Consider the following 15,886-nt stretch of genomic DNA (forward strand, 5'->3'; position numbering starts at 1 on the left):
TATATAACAGAACAATGCTCAATATTTACAGGAATAAATTAGCTCAGTATTTAAAATGACTTTAAAGTATTATTTTATGACTTAAAAAACTGTAATGGAAGAGAATTTAGAATACTAGTACTGGATCACTTCGAGGTTGTAAGAATTCTTCCTTCTTTCTCTCATTTGTTCTCACTTGCTGGCAATTTTCAGTGATTTGTGGAATCCCAGATGTAGTTTACATTTTCGTTCCTCAGATTCCGATGTTTGCCAAATTAATACCTGAGTTGATTCTTTTGTAGCTCAGATATTTCTGTTTTTCTCTGTTTTGATTGGGTACAGGAAGCCATATTGGAAGAAAGAGCGGGCGAAATAGAAGAAAATGTCCACTTGATCAGATTCCTGAGGTTTCTTGCTAACTTCTTCGTGTTTCTAACACTTGCTGCGAGTGGATACCTCATCTTTTGGGCTGTGAAGCGATCCCAAGAATTCGCACAGCAAGACCCTGACACCCTTGGGTGGTGGGAAAAAAATGAAGTTCGTCTCTGCATACTTTTTATGTGCTTAGAACTTAATGTTTGAGATTTTTGTGGGTTATGCTTCTATGGTAGAATATTAAATAAGGCCACTCTTTACCTATCCCCTCCATTCTGCTCTGTGAGGACCACATTTCTTAATGGTCCTGTTTCTCTGTCTCTCCCTCTCCCTCTCCCCTTATCATCCTCTTGCCTTTGGCATTGTAAGTCAAGTTCTTTTTTGTTTTGAAACGTTTTTTTGCCATGGCTTCAGTGGCTTCAATAACATGATGCTATGTATTCTGCTTGTTTTTTGTTTTTTTTTATGTATGTCCTCTGTTTTCTTTGATAAAACCCATTCCTTTTTCCCCCCTCCTGAAAGTTTGATTTTTCCAAAATGCAGCATTTAGTCTTGAGCCCATCTCAAGGAATTCATTCATTCTAAGTGATTCAACTAGCCCATATGCTGATGGTTGTCAAATTAGTATTTCCAGTTTGTGCCTCATTCCTGAAGCAGATCATTTTCCATTTCCTTTGGAAATATTGCTGCGATTATCAGAATCGGTTACCACGTAGAAAAATACATGTTCTTTGGATAGAGAGTAATATCAATCACATCTTCATTATACCAAGAAAGACTATTACTACTGGAAATGTACATACACAAGTTCATATACATGCACACCTTGAGAATGTGAGTTGAATATTGTCTTTGATGTGTTATTAAGATTGAATTTAAAAAATTCATGATACAATCTTCTTTAGTTAGTATTATAAAACATCAAAGGAATCTAACTTGAATCTTATAAGTTGTGGAGTCTTATAAAGTTAGGAATAACAATGCCTAAACACCATTAACCTAGTTCATCCCTTGTGTCTTCTTGTAGATGAACATGGTCATGTCCCTCCTGGGGATGTTCTGTCCGACACTGTTTGACTTATTTGCTGAATTGGAAGACTACCATCCCCTCATTGCTCTGAAATGGCTACTGGGACGCATTTTTGCTCTTCTTTTAGGCAACTTGTATGTATTTATTCTTGCCTTGATGGATGAGATTTACAACAAGGTAAATCTTGTGCCTGGATTGTTGTTGCTGTCAGCATGTTATTACATTCCCAGTGTCAAGTTTGCCAGACATGCAATCTGTTTTGTCTTCATTTTTGTTTCCATCTCCTCTTCCAGATCGAAGAGGAGAAGCTAGTAAAGGCCAATATTACCATATGGGAAGCCAACATGATCAAGGCCTACAATTCATCAGTCACTGGAAATGGCACTGCCGCACCCTTTTTTGTACACCCTGCAGATGTACCTCGAGGACCCTGCTGGGAAACAATGGTGGGACAGGTAATATCACAAACAGAAGTGCATGACAATTAATGGATTAAAAAAGGGCAAAGTCAATATTTCTTCCATAAGTGTGGCCCTTTTTTTAAATTGCTTACTAATAAAAAAATAGCTGAGATTTATTGAATCTTACCATGTGCTGGCTGTGAATTTTATATATATCATCTCATGCAGTCCTCACATCCATCCACTGAGGTAAGTTCTACTCTTACACCCTTTTCACAGTTGCATATAAAGGAAGATTTTCAAATAGAGTGAGGTGTTTACTATCTATTTGTGTTGTAATAAGGCACCTGGATTTAGATACAGACCCAAGAGAATATTTAAATGGAACTCTATTGTAATTTCAGTAATGTCAATTTTGTCAAATAGCTGTCTCCTAAGCATTAAAGGAAATAGAATCTTAGGTTAGTTGTTTTCATGATGATTGCATAAATGGCCCCAATCCAAAACTAGTAATTTATCAGAGAAAAGAAATAATGTTCTATATGGCTTTCTGTCCAATAAGGGAAACCAAACCAAAAAAAATAAAAATAAAAAAGTAAAAATCTACTTTGGATCCCTTAGTTCTATATAGATACAATTTATATTTTAAAAAGACTTTAATTTTATCTCATTAGAATTAACACTTTTAATGTGCATTTTATAAACTAATTTTGGACTTGGCTTCATCATTGAATTTTAAAAATATGTCATACTTCTCTGTCAGATGACAGTTCAGTTTCGGCAGGAATGTGGTCTTTGTGAAATTATTTAAATAATTTTTACTGTGTATTTATTTTTTGTAAGATAAAAGGAAAATTGAAAATTAACATTAGTCTTATAAAACTCATATAATTTAAACAAATATGGATATCATTAGATGCCCGCATTCTCTATCAGATGCTCACTGGACTTAAGCCAATCAACTGTGGTTCAATTGTGGGAAAAAAAATATGGACAATGTATATAATGCTAGAACATAGCATTGACGACTGAGTCCAAAAAGTATAATTAAGGATTTTATTTTACTTTATTTTTTAAGCTTTCTGGGACCTGATAAACCCCTGTCTTTTCAGTTACTTATTATTAAATACTTAATTTTCAGACATGCACATTTTATACATGTTTATAGGAACATGTAATATATGAAATAATAAATTACAAGGAATGAAATCAAAGCTGCCTACACTTCGCAGAGCGGTGCTTGTGATCCACAGTGTAATAGACAGAATAATAGCCCCTCAAAGATGTCCACATCCTGATCCCGGGAACCTGTTAATATGTTACCCTATAGGGCAAAACGGACTTTGTTGATGTGATTCAATAAAGGGTCTTGGAATAGGAAAATTATCGTGGATTATGTGGATGGGCCTCATGAAATAACAAGGAAAATTAAAAGAGTCAAAGTCAGAAAAACTAGATGTGACAGTGCAACCAGAGTTTGGAGTGATGTGCTTTAAAGATGGAGGAAGGGGGCCATGAACCAAGGAATGCAGGAGGCCTCTGGAAGCTGGAAAAGACAAGGAAACAGAATTCTCCCTGATGCCTGCATCTTGGTTTTAAACTGTGGCCTCCAGAATTGTAAGAAAATACATTTGTGTTGTTTTAAGCCACTAAGCTTGTGGTAATTTGTTACAGAACCAATAGGAAAGGAATACATAGGAGTATATATGTTTCTGTGCTTCAAGGCTCCTTGAAGCAAAGTCTGGTTATACTGAGTCTGTTTGATTACATCTAAGCTCTTCCCTAAATCTTTAGTAGAAGTTGAGAGAAATGAAAAAAACAAGAAGTATAGTTTTCACACATTCGAAGAGTTTGAGGTGTTCTCTTCTGTACATCCTACAATGCAGACTGGCATGACGGCTAGGAAACCTACCTTTTACTAGGCAAACACCTATTAAACAGAATTAATAGGACTAACTGTAAAGAGTAAGATTGGGGCTGTTCATTTCTGGGGATGAGGCAATGATTAATTAGATGTGAATACGAGTGCAATCTAGGAGAATACTTATGTTTCTGATTATGCAGACGCACCTGTGATATTCCCACACATACTCAGTTAAAATAAAGGAAAAGTCACTTATTTAATTCTTCTTCTTGGAAGCCCATGGACCATGCTGGTAGTTTTGTCCTTTAAAAAAAAAATCCTGTTTGTAGTGCTCTTCCTTCCTTCATCATCTTTCCTTACTGCCACTTGATGGCTTTCCCCTTCCCTTTTACCCTCCTTTCTCTAAAGGAGCATTCAGCACTTGGGGAACGTCTGCAGGAGCCACCGGAGGGAAGGGGTTGTGGTTCTGAATGGAATGTTGATGAGGGAGGTAGAATCCATGGGGACAAAGAGAACACAGGGGACATAAAAAACCCCGAGTGCGGGGAAGTTCTGGCCTGTAAGCGATCGCTATCTATATCCATGTACCTGAAAACATTTATTTTAGCCACTTAAAGAAAAAGTGACTGTAGAAGAGTTAGTAAAGGCAGCTGTTTTGCATGTAATATTGCAGATGCATCCCCAAAGACTCATTCTATGAGAACATTCCAGATGGTCCCTCATCTCCTTCATGGGTTTCTTCTGCTTTGTTTTTTCTCAAGGATACTGTGGGACTCAAAGCTCTCTTTGAGTTTGAACATAAGATAATCTGGTGGTTTCTTTATCATTCCAGGGAATCTCAAGATGTAGTCATTTCGTCTCATGTCCAGTGACATTGGATAGGTAGGCAGCAGAGCTATTCTTGGGAGACAGCTATTTGAAGCTATATACTTAGGTCTGCATTTTAGGGGAGGAGAGAAAGCAGCCAACAGCTGAAGATAACAATGTATTGAATGCCTCTAATGTGCCAAGCACTATATTATTATCCCCATTTTATAGATGAAGAGACTATGACTTAGAAAGGTAAAATAATTTGCTTGAGACCTCAAAAGAAGTCAATGACAGGAGCCCAAATTTAACCTCCAGAATCTCATTAGAGTTTATGTCTTTGTCCATTGTACTGAATTTCCCCCCAGAAATATGATTAGCATCAACACATACTCTTCAAACTCCTGCCATGGAATATCTGCAGCCCGAAGCTCTTGCCTATTGCTTTCCCTTTACCTGTGAATGATTCACTTAGGTTTACTGATCAAAGCTGCCCGGAAATTTTAACTAAATGTCATGAGTCTGAAGTTATTAGGTGTGGTGCTCAGAGCTCAACAGGAAGCCTGTGTGGAGACCATGCTCCCCTCCTGACTAGCATGCTGGGTCTGGGATTGGATGATGTCCCCAAGATGGACCAGGCCACTGTTTTGGGGATTCCCTTTCTTACAAAGTGGTGTGTTCCTCCTATGAAACATGAATGATATTTTTACATTTTAATATAATATTTAATCCTCTTCTGCTATTTTATGTGTACGTTAGGACACTGCTTAGGAAAAAATAGAATTCCAGCCATTGGAATGAGGGTGCTTAGGCAGATGGGGAGGACTTCAAAGACACTCTGAAATTTTCTCTTACCTGAGCAAGTCTTCCTGACCTGTCAGTGGAAACCTAAAAATAGCCCTCATGTAGCCTACCTCTAATTGATGCTAATTATTAGAATCTGAACTCAAATTGCCTGGGGAATGAAACAGAAAATAAGAGTAGGGAAGAGAAAAGTTATGGCCAGAAACAACTGCATGAACTTACTACCCCTCAGTCATTCATTCCATATTTATTGACTATGTGCTAAGTGCTAGATTCTAGAGGTGGAGGGGGTAACAGGAGGGCCAGTTCTCTTCCCCTGTGAAATTACAATCTGTTGGGGGAACAAAGCCACTAATTAAATAATTACGCAAAAATTACAAATTTACAATGGCAACAAAGCACTACAAGAATGAGATGCATGGAATCTGAGAGTTTCTTATAGGGAAGCTTGCCCTTGTCAGCGAGTTGAGAGAAGCACCCACATTCCATTTCTGGAAATGAATTTCCTTGGTCAAATTCCACACACTTTAAAATGTGATGGATCTTCACAAATTTCCCTCTATACATTGTGCCAGTCTAACTTCCCGTTATTGTATAACATTGCCTATTACATCATACTCACCAATATGGGGAGGGAGGCATGGATTTTTAAATATCACTCCGAGGGGACAACTCATTGTTTTAATTTTTATTTTTGTGTGTGTGAGGTTTAAGTATTTTTGAATGTTTTAATTGACTGTATATTTCCTTCTGTGGATTTCTTATTTGTGATATTTCCTCATTTTTTTCCCCCTAATTGGATCAACCATCTATTGTCATACCGATTTGTAAAAGTTTTTAATGTTAGGAAAACTTAATTTGCTATCATATATGCTGAAAGTACTTATTTCTAAATTTGTCTTTTACCTTTATAAATATTGCTCCTTGTCAGATTAATTTTTAAACTTCTGTGTGATCAATATTTTCCCATTTTGGGTTCTTGTGTCATGCTTATAAAAATTTCTCAGTACGACGACTTTTGATACAGTAATTTTGGAACAGAAAATAATTATTTTTAGATTAATAAAATAGGGGTGAACATTCTTCATTTGCTAGAGGTACCTAATTAGTTTTTTGCCTTTAATTGCAATTTCCATATTAATACCATTTAGAAACATAGCAAATTTGATGTCAACATTAGGACTATTTGAAGAGAGAAATGTAAATTTTAATGCAGATATTATCTCAACAGGAATTTGTGCGGCTGACTGTTTCTGATGTTTTGACCACCTATGTCACAATCCTCGTTGGGGACTTTCTCAGAGCATGTTTTGTAAGATTTTGCAATTACTGCTGGTGCTGGGATTTGGAATATGGATATGTAAGTATGATATTCATTTCTCTCTTATCAAATTATTACTTTGTGTTTCATTGTTTGCATACTATGCAAGAAGAAGACATCTCAGAATTTAGGGGCTGGGATTGCCTTTTTAGATATCAATAGGGTCCCCCCTTACCACAGAGAATACATTCCAAGACCCCCCAGTGGATGCCTGAAACTGCAATAATAACGAACCCTATCTATACTATGTTTTTTGGGTTTTTTTCCCCCTAAACATGCATACCTTTTCACTTAAAGGAAGCACTTTACAGCTTCTCTTTGGCATATCTGAATTGTCAGCATCACTACTCTTGTGCTTTGGAGACATTATTAAGTAAAATGAGGGTTACTTGCACATGAGCACTTGATACCCTGACAGTGCACCTGGTAACCGAGATGACTACTAAGTGACTAAGGGGCAAGAAGTGTATAGTGCACGTATGCTGGACAAAGGGATGATTCACATCTGTGGCGGGATGGAGCAGGATAGTGCGAAATTGCGTCACACTACATAGAATGGTAGGAGATTTAAAGCTTGCAAATTGTTCATTTCTGGAATTTTACATGTAGTATTTTTGAACCACGATTGACTGTGGATAGCTGAAATCATGGAAAGCGACACTGCAGAGAAGGGGGGACTACAGTCAATGAAGACTAAATGAGCACAGCTTTAATTCAGAGAGTGTCAGACTTGAGTATCATGGCTGACAATATTCTCATAAATTACTACAGGATGGCTAAAGCAATGGATCTTAACCTGTCAATTAAAATGGTGAACTCAATAACTCTTGGACCTATAGTCAACTCCCTCCCCATGAAGCTTGCTGGCATTTCAAGAAGCAAGACACACATTCCATTAATTCCTTTGAATTCTACTAAACAAACTCCTGGACAGTATGCCCATCACTGTGCAGTACATTGGGTGATAAAAGGATTCAGCAAATATGGTGCTTACTTCATAAAGCTCACAGGCTAATAAGAGCTCAGCAGAGACACAAGCAGGGGGTCATGGTACTTTTGAGAAAGGCCCAGGGAGCTGATAGGGGTCTGGCAACTGGTGGAGCTGAATTCTGTCAAATTGACTGGCAAATTTCTCACAACAGCACAGGTTTTTCTGAGCTCCATCATGAGCTTACCCGCTAAGTTCAACCCCAGGTTCCCCCATGAAGTTCGAGGGTGGCAACAGAGTCATTTTGGGAAATATGACCTAGGAAGTTGGTAGTACTCATTTGCTTAAAATCCTCCAGTGGCTTTGTAAGTACTTAGAAGGAATTCTAAATGCCTGGCTAGGGCTTTCCATATCCTATATGATGTTTCTTTTCTTTCCCTCTGAGCTCTTTTCCTACCACTATTGCTCTTTCTTTGTGAAGTCCACAAATGTTGGGATTCTTTCTTATGCCCAAACACAAGATGATCTTTGCTTTTGAGCTAGCTATTCCTCCTTCTAGGAGTGTAGATTCTTAAAATTTGTCATGGCTGATTCCTTCTTGTCATTAAGGACTCAGCTAATGTGTCACACCTCCTTAGAGCTCTTCTCTGACCATCCAATCTATGACAGCCTGCCTACCAGACACTCTCAGTTTCAAAACACTGTTTCATTTTCTTTGTATCATATATAACTACTTGACATTTTCTTTTTCAAATATGCTTATCTGTCTCCCTCTGTTAGAATGAAAGCTCAATGAAAACAGAGGCCTTGACCTCTATACTTAGAACTCTGCTTGTCACATGGTAGATGTTATGTGTTGACTGGCTGGTTCAATACTGAACCTCTGCATTCTAGTACCACCAAGGCAACACCATCTATTGACAGAATTCTGCTTGTTCCCAGGAAGGTGCCCATGGAGTCATCTCTGGCTTAGTACTGTTGAGCCAATGGTGTTTCTCTCCTCACTAGTGAAGGAATATCCTTTATTGCTGATCTCCCTCCTGTCTCATGCCCTCTAGTCTCAGGACAAGTCCTACATGTGGAACTGTTTTCAAGACTCCAGCCTAGATCCTCTGCCTGGCCATCTGACTTTGGGATCGTACCTTTTATTAGGTCATTTCTATCACCCTTACTGAAAGTGCCTCTCAGACAAGCCAAAAGCAGTTAGGTAATGCTCTTTGGTGGACGACAGTGAGGTAATGCTATAGATCCAGGATGTTGTATTGCTTTCCCATCCCTTGCTATGAGGTATTCAGCTGGCTTGGTTTCATATCTATTTTCCTTGCCTGATTCAGCTTGTCTGAAGCAGACATAAAAATTGCCATTTTCGTTGTTGTTGTTGTTAGACTATCACTTGGCATATGCTTGCCTTTTATCCCTTACTGGTTTCTTCTTAAGTGCTAGAAAATTTTGCTTCAACATGACCTGGATGCATAAAAGCTGTAATTAAATGACTAATTTATTATTTATTAAGTGCTGACAGTGCTCTTGAGTTAGTACAAAGTACAGGAAAAAAGACAAGTTCCTGTTTTAGATCACAGAGAAAGAATTTTCTTCCATGTTGCTTTTGGAAGGCTCTTCAGACAGAAGTTCAGTATCAAAACAAGTTTTAAAACAGTAACATTGGATGATGGATCTCTGACATGGATCCGATATTCATTGGCCCATCAAATGGACAGCTTACACGGCTGAGTGCCTACTAGGTGCAAAACATCATGAGCACATCTCTGTGCTGGGTGACAGGGGATGCAGAGATGGAAAAGCCTAAGGGGAAGTTGCAAACTTGGGTGGCCTGCAAGCTAGATTCAGCTTACAGATAATTTTTTTCTTTGTTCTACAAAGTAGTTTGTTTGTTTGTTTTTAACTAGCTAACATTTTATTTTTAAGGATATGTATTAGCTGACATACAATATTGTATCTGTTTCAGGGATACACCATAGTTGTTCAACATTTATATACCTAAAGAAGTGTCACCATGAGAAGTCCAGCAACTGACTCTGTACCATGCTCACAATATTATTGACTATATTTCCTAAGCCACATATTACATCCCATGACTTATTTGTTTTATACCTGGAAATTTGAACTGCTTATTCTCCTTCATCTTTTTCCTCCCTTTTAAAATTTTTCAGCTACAGTTGACATTTAATATTATTTTATATTAATTTCAAGTGTATCATATAGTGGTTAGACATTTATATAATTGAAGAAGTGATATCCCTGACTAGTCTAGTACCCACCTGACACCATACATAGCGATTACCATATTCTTGACTATATTCCTTATGCTTTACTTTACATCCCCATGACTATTTTGTAACTACCAATCTGTACTTCTTAATCTCTTCACCTTTTTCACCTTGACCCAAAACCCCCTCCCATCTAGAAACCATCAAAATGTTCTCTGTATCTGTGAGTTTGTTTCTGTTTCGTTTGTGTGTTTTGTTCTTTAGATTCCATATATAAGCCAAATCTCACTGTCTCTGCCTGACACTCCACATAGCATAATACCCTCCAGATCCATCCATGCCACTGCAGATGGCAAGTATCCATTTTCTTCCCTGGCTGAGCAATATTCCATTGTATATATGCACCACCTACTTTTTATCCATTCATCCATAGATGAACACCCAGACTGCCTCCACATCTTGGCCACTGTAATGAACATATGGATGCACACATCCCCTTGAAGTAGCGTTTGAGGTTCCTTCGGAAAAACACCCACAAGTGGGAATACTGGGTCCTTCTTTGTCTCTTATAGCCTTTGTTTTAAAGTCTATTTTGTCTGGTATAAGTATTGCTACCCCAGTTTTTTTTTTTCATTATCATGAAATATCTTTTTCCATCCCTTTATTTTCAGTCAGTGGGTGTGTTTCAATCTGAAGTGAGTCTTTTGTAGGCAGTATATGTAAGGATTTTGTTTTCTTATCCATTCAGCTACTCTGTTTTTGATTGGAGCATTTAATCCATTTACATTTAAAGTAATTGTTGATACATACAAGTATGTAGTTATTGCCATTGTATTATTCATATTTTTCCTTTCTCTCTCTCTCTCTCTCTCTGTCTCTCTGTCTCTCTGTCTCTCTGTCTCTCTGTCTCTCTCTCTCTCTCGCTTTCAAAGAAGTCCCTCTAAGATTCCTTATAATGGTGATGATGAACTGCTTTAGCTTTTTATTTGTCTGGGAATCTCTTTATCTGACTTTGATTCTAACTGATAACTTTGCTGGGTAGAGTAATCTTGGTTGTAGGTCCTTGCTTTTCATCACTTTGAATATTTTGTGCTAGTCCCTTCTGGCCTGCAAAGTTTCTGTTGAGAATTCAGCTGGCAATCATATGAGAGTTCCCTTGTAAGTAAATAGTTGCTTTTCTCTTGCTGCTTTTAAGATACTTTCTTTGTTTTTAAGCTTTGGCATTTTAATTATGATGTGTCTTGGTGTGGGCCTGTTTGGATTCATCTGGTTTGGGATTCTCTGTGCTTCCAGGGCTTGTATATTCATTTCCTTTGCTAGGTTAGGGAAGCTTTCTGACATAATTTCTTCAAATAGGTCCTCAATCACTTGCTTCTCTTTTCTCCTTCTGATGCCCCTATTTCTCATAGTTTGGTGGTCATAATCATGACACTCTTCAGAAGAGGCCGAGGTTGAGTGTTTGATACTTGAACTGACACAGGGAAGAGCTGCTCTAAGGCCATAGATGGTGCAGGGCACCCAACTGAGCATTTATCAAATGTGTTTTGTGATCTCAGAGGGCTCCAAGAGAGAAGACGAGATGATTCAGAGCAAAGTGCTCCCTTGGAAAGAGAAAGACACAGAATTAATGTTTCTCATGACTAGAAGCAATTCATTTTTGCTCCATAAAGGCCACATTTTTTTCATTGTTGATTTTAGGACAGAAAATATCAACCAAATCTCTTTTTTTGCATCTTGTGAACATTATGCAGATAATCCACAAACTAGTAAAACATTGTATATCTGTTAACAGTATCTTAAATGAATGTGTGTTGAAATTATCCAGTTAATTTGTCTTGCTTATTATAACAGGGCTATGTATTATTTTATTATGTATCATTTTATCTTATTTTCTCACCTTTCTTGTTATGCCATTCTTGCTATTTACTTCATGAATCTGTTAACTGGGCACATTGCAGATGCTTTTCAGTTGACTGGGAGAGTCCTACTGCCTTCTGGGAAAGTGATAAAGCTGTTTTTAGAAATTTTTAAGCAAAGCATTCAAATATTGTGGTAATTTTGTTGGAGTTCCAAATCACAGAACTGTTCTAACTTCTTACAAATATATGTTTGGGTTCTTGGATTGTGTGTGTGTGTGTGTGTGTGTGTGTGTGTGTGGTGCATGTGTGTGTTGGGGAGAAAGTTATTATGAGTCTGAAGTCACACGTGCAGATGTGAGGATCTGGGGCAGTAACAGGGACTTGCCACTCCCTTGATCTTTCTTTTATGGGCTCTTTGTTCTCTCACCCCTCTTTTTGCTGTTCTCTTTTTGTGTTGTTAGCAATTAGTCCGTCTCCTGCCTATTTTCTAATTCAAATTAAATAGAAGCCAGTTTTATTGCCTTTGATAATTAGTATTAATCCCATTAATGCAAGTGTCCCTTCTAGGATGCCTAATGTGTTACCAGGAAGCCTTTGGATGGGCTGCTTTGGGAATGATACCCACCTCGTTCCTATTGGTGACCCTTTGCACAAAAAACAGCCTGGTGCTGCCGCCCTAAGCAGCATGGTATTATCTAGGAGACAAACACTGGATATTGAGTTGCATAACTTCTTAAACTTTATTGTATGTCTCTATATTTATTTTATTGTAAAAGAAATTCACATTTAAAAAGGTACATATTTTACAATAGGCAAAACTGAAGGAAGAAAATAAAAGCCACAATCTATCATCCACATATTATAACTTTTAATTTTTCTGATTACATTCAAGTCTTTTCTTTATGCATAGTTTCATATTGGGTTGATAAAAATAATGAGTGTGTGATTTTATATACTATTTCTTGTTCAACATTAAAATGTAATTTTCTCTTGTGTATTTAAATATTCTTCCACCGGTGATTGTAACTAGATGCAATATATGTCATAATATAGATACACCGTATTTACTTAAACAATGTTAGATATTTAGATGCATTTTCACAGCTTGTTTAAATTGGTCAACATTTAAGATTACTTTGTTAAAACAAATTCCTAGAAGTAGACTTAACAGGGTCAAAGAGAATGAGGTTTTTAAAGCTTTTAATGTGTATCATCAAATTGTTTTTCTAAAAGGTTGCTCCAGTTTCTACTTCCAGCAGCACTGTATGGGAGTCTGTCTCACCACACTTGCACAGCATTGAATGACAACATTTTAAAATGAGACTTACTATGTTAAAAAGGGAGCTTTATTATTTTATTTATTGCTCATTATGTATTATATTGACTATTCTGCTATAGTCACTGCAAGGCAGTATTTGAGAGCTTAGGCATATCTATGCAGCAACATGAAACACTAGCCTTTCAATGCTCACTATGTGAGGCAGTAATCCAGGGAATGTCTGTGTCTCCTCCAGCCTTCATACACGGAGTTTGACATCAGTGGCAACGTCCTCGCTCTGATCTTCAACCAAGGCATGATCTGGTAGGCCAGCTGTTGGATAATTTACCACTTTTAGAAGAGCCTCCAAATTCATTATTGCGTAAAGCACTATAACCGGGTGTCAGAGGAGACCACAATCTGTGTCTAAGTCAACGTTTGCCTTTGCAAAGTGGGTGGCTGTGAACAGTTTACATTTTCTTTTTCATATCTTAAATCTTGGTCCTCAAAGGCATGTGCCTGTTTTGTTGAGCACTCATTCATCAAAGGATGGGAGTCTATGTTCTGGTTGGTAGATTATTTGACGGCTTCTTATATTTTATATCCTGTGACACGAGGATCTAATAGTGACACATGAATGATCACTACATGTAAGTATGAAATAAATTAGTGTAAGGTCTCTCTGAGAAACTGATTTCATGTAGTAACTATTGAATATGTTTAAAATACAACTTATAGCTACTTTAAAAAATTGCATCTCATCCAATCGCGTAGTTTATATAGAGATGAAACGCATGTTTTAGGCAGGTCAAGTTAAAAATATGATCTTTAGTTTGGAACTTGTTTCACAGGGCAATTTGCACATCAGAATTATTTCTCTTGATGTACAAGGATTGCCATATCTTTTATTAAATGAAAGCATTCTCCCCATATAGCTTGGTAGGTTCAGATGAGTTGATACAGTAGAAACCATTTCTGAGTTTAAAAAATTGAATCACAGCATACAATTTATCTGGTGACCAGGTAGCTTGGAAATCTGTCACTCTTAACTGAAAGCACCCCAAACCACAAGCAGTTATAATTGAGCTTCTTTATCTTATGATACACATCTAATATAATATTGTGCCACACCATTGTTTTATGTACAAGTACCAGTAACTAGGTTCAGTTTTTTCACAGGCATCATATGTTACTCAAATCTTTTCAACCATAGCTGGTCTGCATTAGGAAGCCTTTGTGAAACTGGACTTCTCTGTAAATGTTAAAATTATCAGTACTATAAAGACCATAGTCAAGAACCCTATCATCCTGCCATGGGGCCTGTGAAATTCTTGTGCCTCACTAGGGCAATCAATATGAAGAAAAGACTATCAAAAGATTATCTTCTCCATTGTCTGGTCTGTTTTAAAATATAATTCTTGGCTAACTTTTGCAAGTGATGGCTCATGTGTCCAGAGAGTCATGAAGGAATGAAATGCATCCTTTATTCTCCAAGCAGGGAGGAAAGTCAAGGTGGTCCAACCTATGACTACTTACAGAGAGAGTCAGGGGAGCAGATTCTGTGGATTCTGGATCTTTCCTTTCCTAGAGAGGATTCTGCTGTCATGGCAGAAAATGACTAACATTGCTATTGGAGTAATGAGAAATCACTGTGTTATAACAATTCTAAAAACTCCCTGGCTCTTGCAGAGTGCCATAAATCCCTCAGGCCTGGGGGGTGCCATTTGTGCAGCCATATGCTGTATGTCTCTTTCTTATTCTTCCAGAGTTTAGACAACAGATCGGCCTAGAAATTCATTTTCATTATCAGAAAAGCTGTTGTAATGGCTGTGCTGATTGTCCTCACTTATAATTTCACAACTATTTCTATCTGTCACTATTGTTCATATTAACATTCTCAAAAATCTAAAACTCTTCTCCAGTTCTCCCATGGGCTGATTCATTATCAAACTCTGCAGTATCATTGCACTGTCACTTTCTATGTATTCATCCTTCAAGTACTGGTCAAGTCTTACCTCTGGGTAGTGTGAAGAAGACTTTAGAAAGTGATTGTGCTTTGTGAGTGTACAAAGATAGTCACACATGTACCAGAGTTCCAGAAGTAAAAGAACTATTATTCACCTTTGGGTCAACCCTCTCTTCCTAACTCCCAGAAGTTGGTGAGAGAGTGATGTGATATGGTAGGGGAAGCGTGTGGAGTGTATAGCAGGCTCTCCTGTACGAGGGTACTCACACATAGTAATCTATTATTTGATGAGGCATGAGGATCTGATAACTGAGTTTGGCCATTTTCTACAGAAACAATCAAAAGAGTGTGGGGATTTTGCATCACAATCCATTGGTTTGTGACTAGAGACATTCAATTACTGCTTTAGGAGTTTTTAAGGAGTGGAGGTTATTTACACTGGTATTATTAAAATCAGATATATATAGGTAAAATCCATTTTGCTATGAATTGGCGAAATGATCAGGAAACCTTTATATTACACATTTATTTTATGAGATAGTATAGGGTTTTATAAAATCATATTTTTAAATGATGAAAACACAAATTATCTCTATCATAACAGGATATAGAGAGAAAACAGTGAGAGAGAAGATGGGTTTGGACATTGCTCCAACACTGTCTCATTGTATACCATCCCACCAGTCATGTCACATTTTGCTACCTCATTTTCTCAGTTGATCAAATGTGAATAATTTACCTGACATGTACCCTGTCATTGAAGTGATAAGAAGAGCTAAATAAAAGAAGCTTTCATTTGCTTTGATCTTCTTGGAAGAAAAGCGTTTTAGCAGGCTCAGGTATTACAGTGATCTTTCCCTGACATATGACGGGATCAAGTCTGGGTAAGAGACTTAGTGAGCCAAGCTGATTAGTGAGTCATGAAAAAAGTTAGGATGAGCATTAAGGTTCAGATATCATGCTGCTCCCAGGACCTGCTTTTCTAGGTTATGGCTCTTGTGTCATTTATTCACGATGCCCGTGTGATATTCATTTTGAAAATTTGAAATTTATAGAGGCACATAAA

The 15,886-nt window shown here is 37.5% G+C and overlaps 1 protein-coding gene across 5 annotated transcripts in view; it reads left to right on the forward strand.

Moving 5' to 3' along the window:
* TMC1 (transmembrane channel like 1) overlaps window positions 1-15,886 on the forward strand; it is a 241,737-nt gene that overhangs the window by 207,026 nt on the left and 18,825 nt on the right. For all 5 annotated transcript variants that reach the window (XM_019736716.2, XM_074330564.1, XM_019736715.2 and 2 more), the window contains 5 exons: window positions 322-516; window positions 1,382-1,561; window positions 1,678-1,839; window positions 6,492-6,620; window positions 13,111-13,178. In XM_019736716.2, the coding sequence (XP_019592275.1) occupies window positions 322-516; window positions 1,382-1,561; window positions 1,678-1,839; window positions 6,492-6,620; window positions 13,111-13,178 (734 nt within the window). The remainder of the gene's footprint in view (window positions 1-321; window positions 517-1,381; window positions 1,562-1,677; window positions 1,840-6,491; window positions 6,621-13,110; window positions 13,179-15,886) is intronic.

Source organism: Rhinolophus sinicus, linkage group LG04, assembly GCF_036562045.2.
Source record: "Rhinolophus sinicus isolate RSC01 linkage group LG04, ASM3656204v1, whole genome shotgun sequence".
NCBI lineage: Eukaryota > Metazoa > Chordata > Mammalia > Chiroptera > Rhinolophidae > Rhinolophus > Rhinolophus sinicus.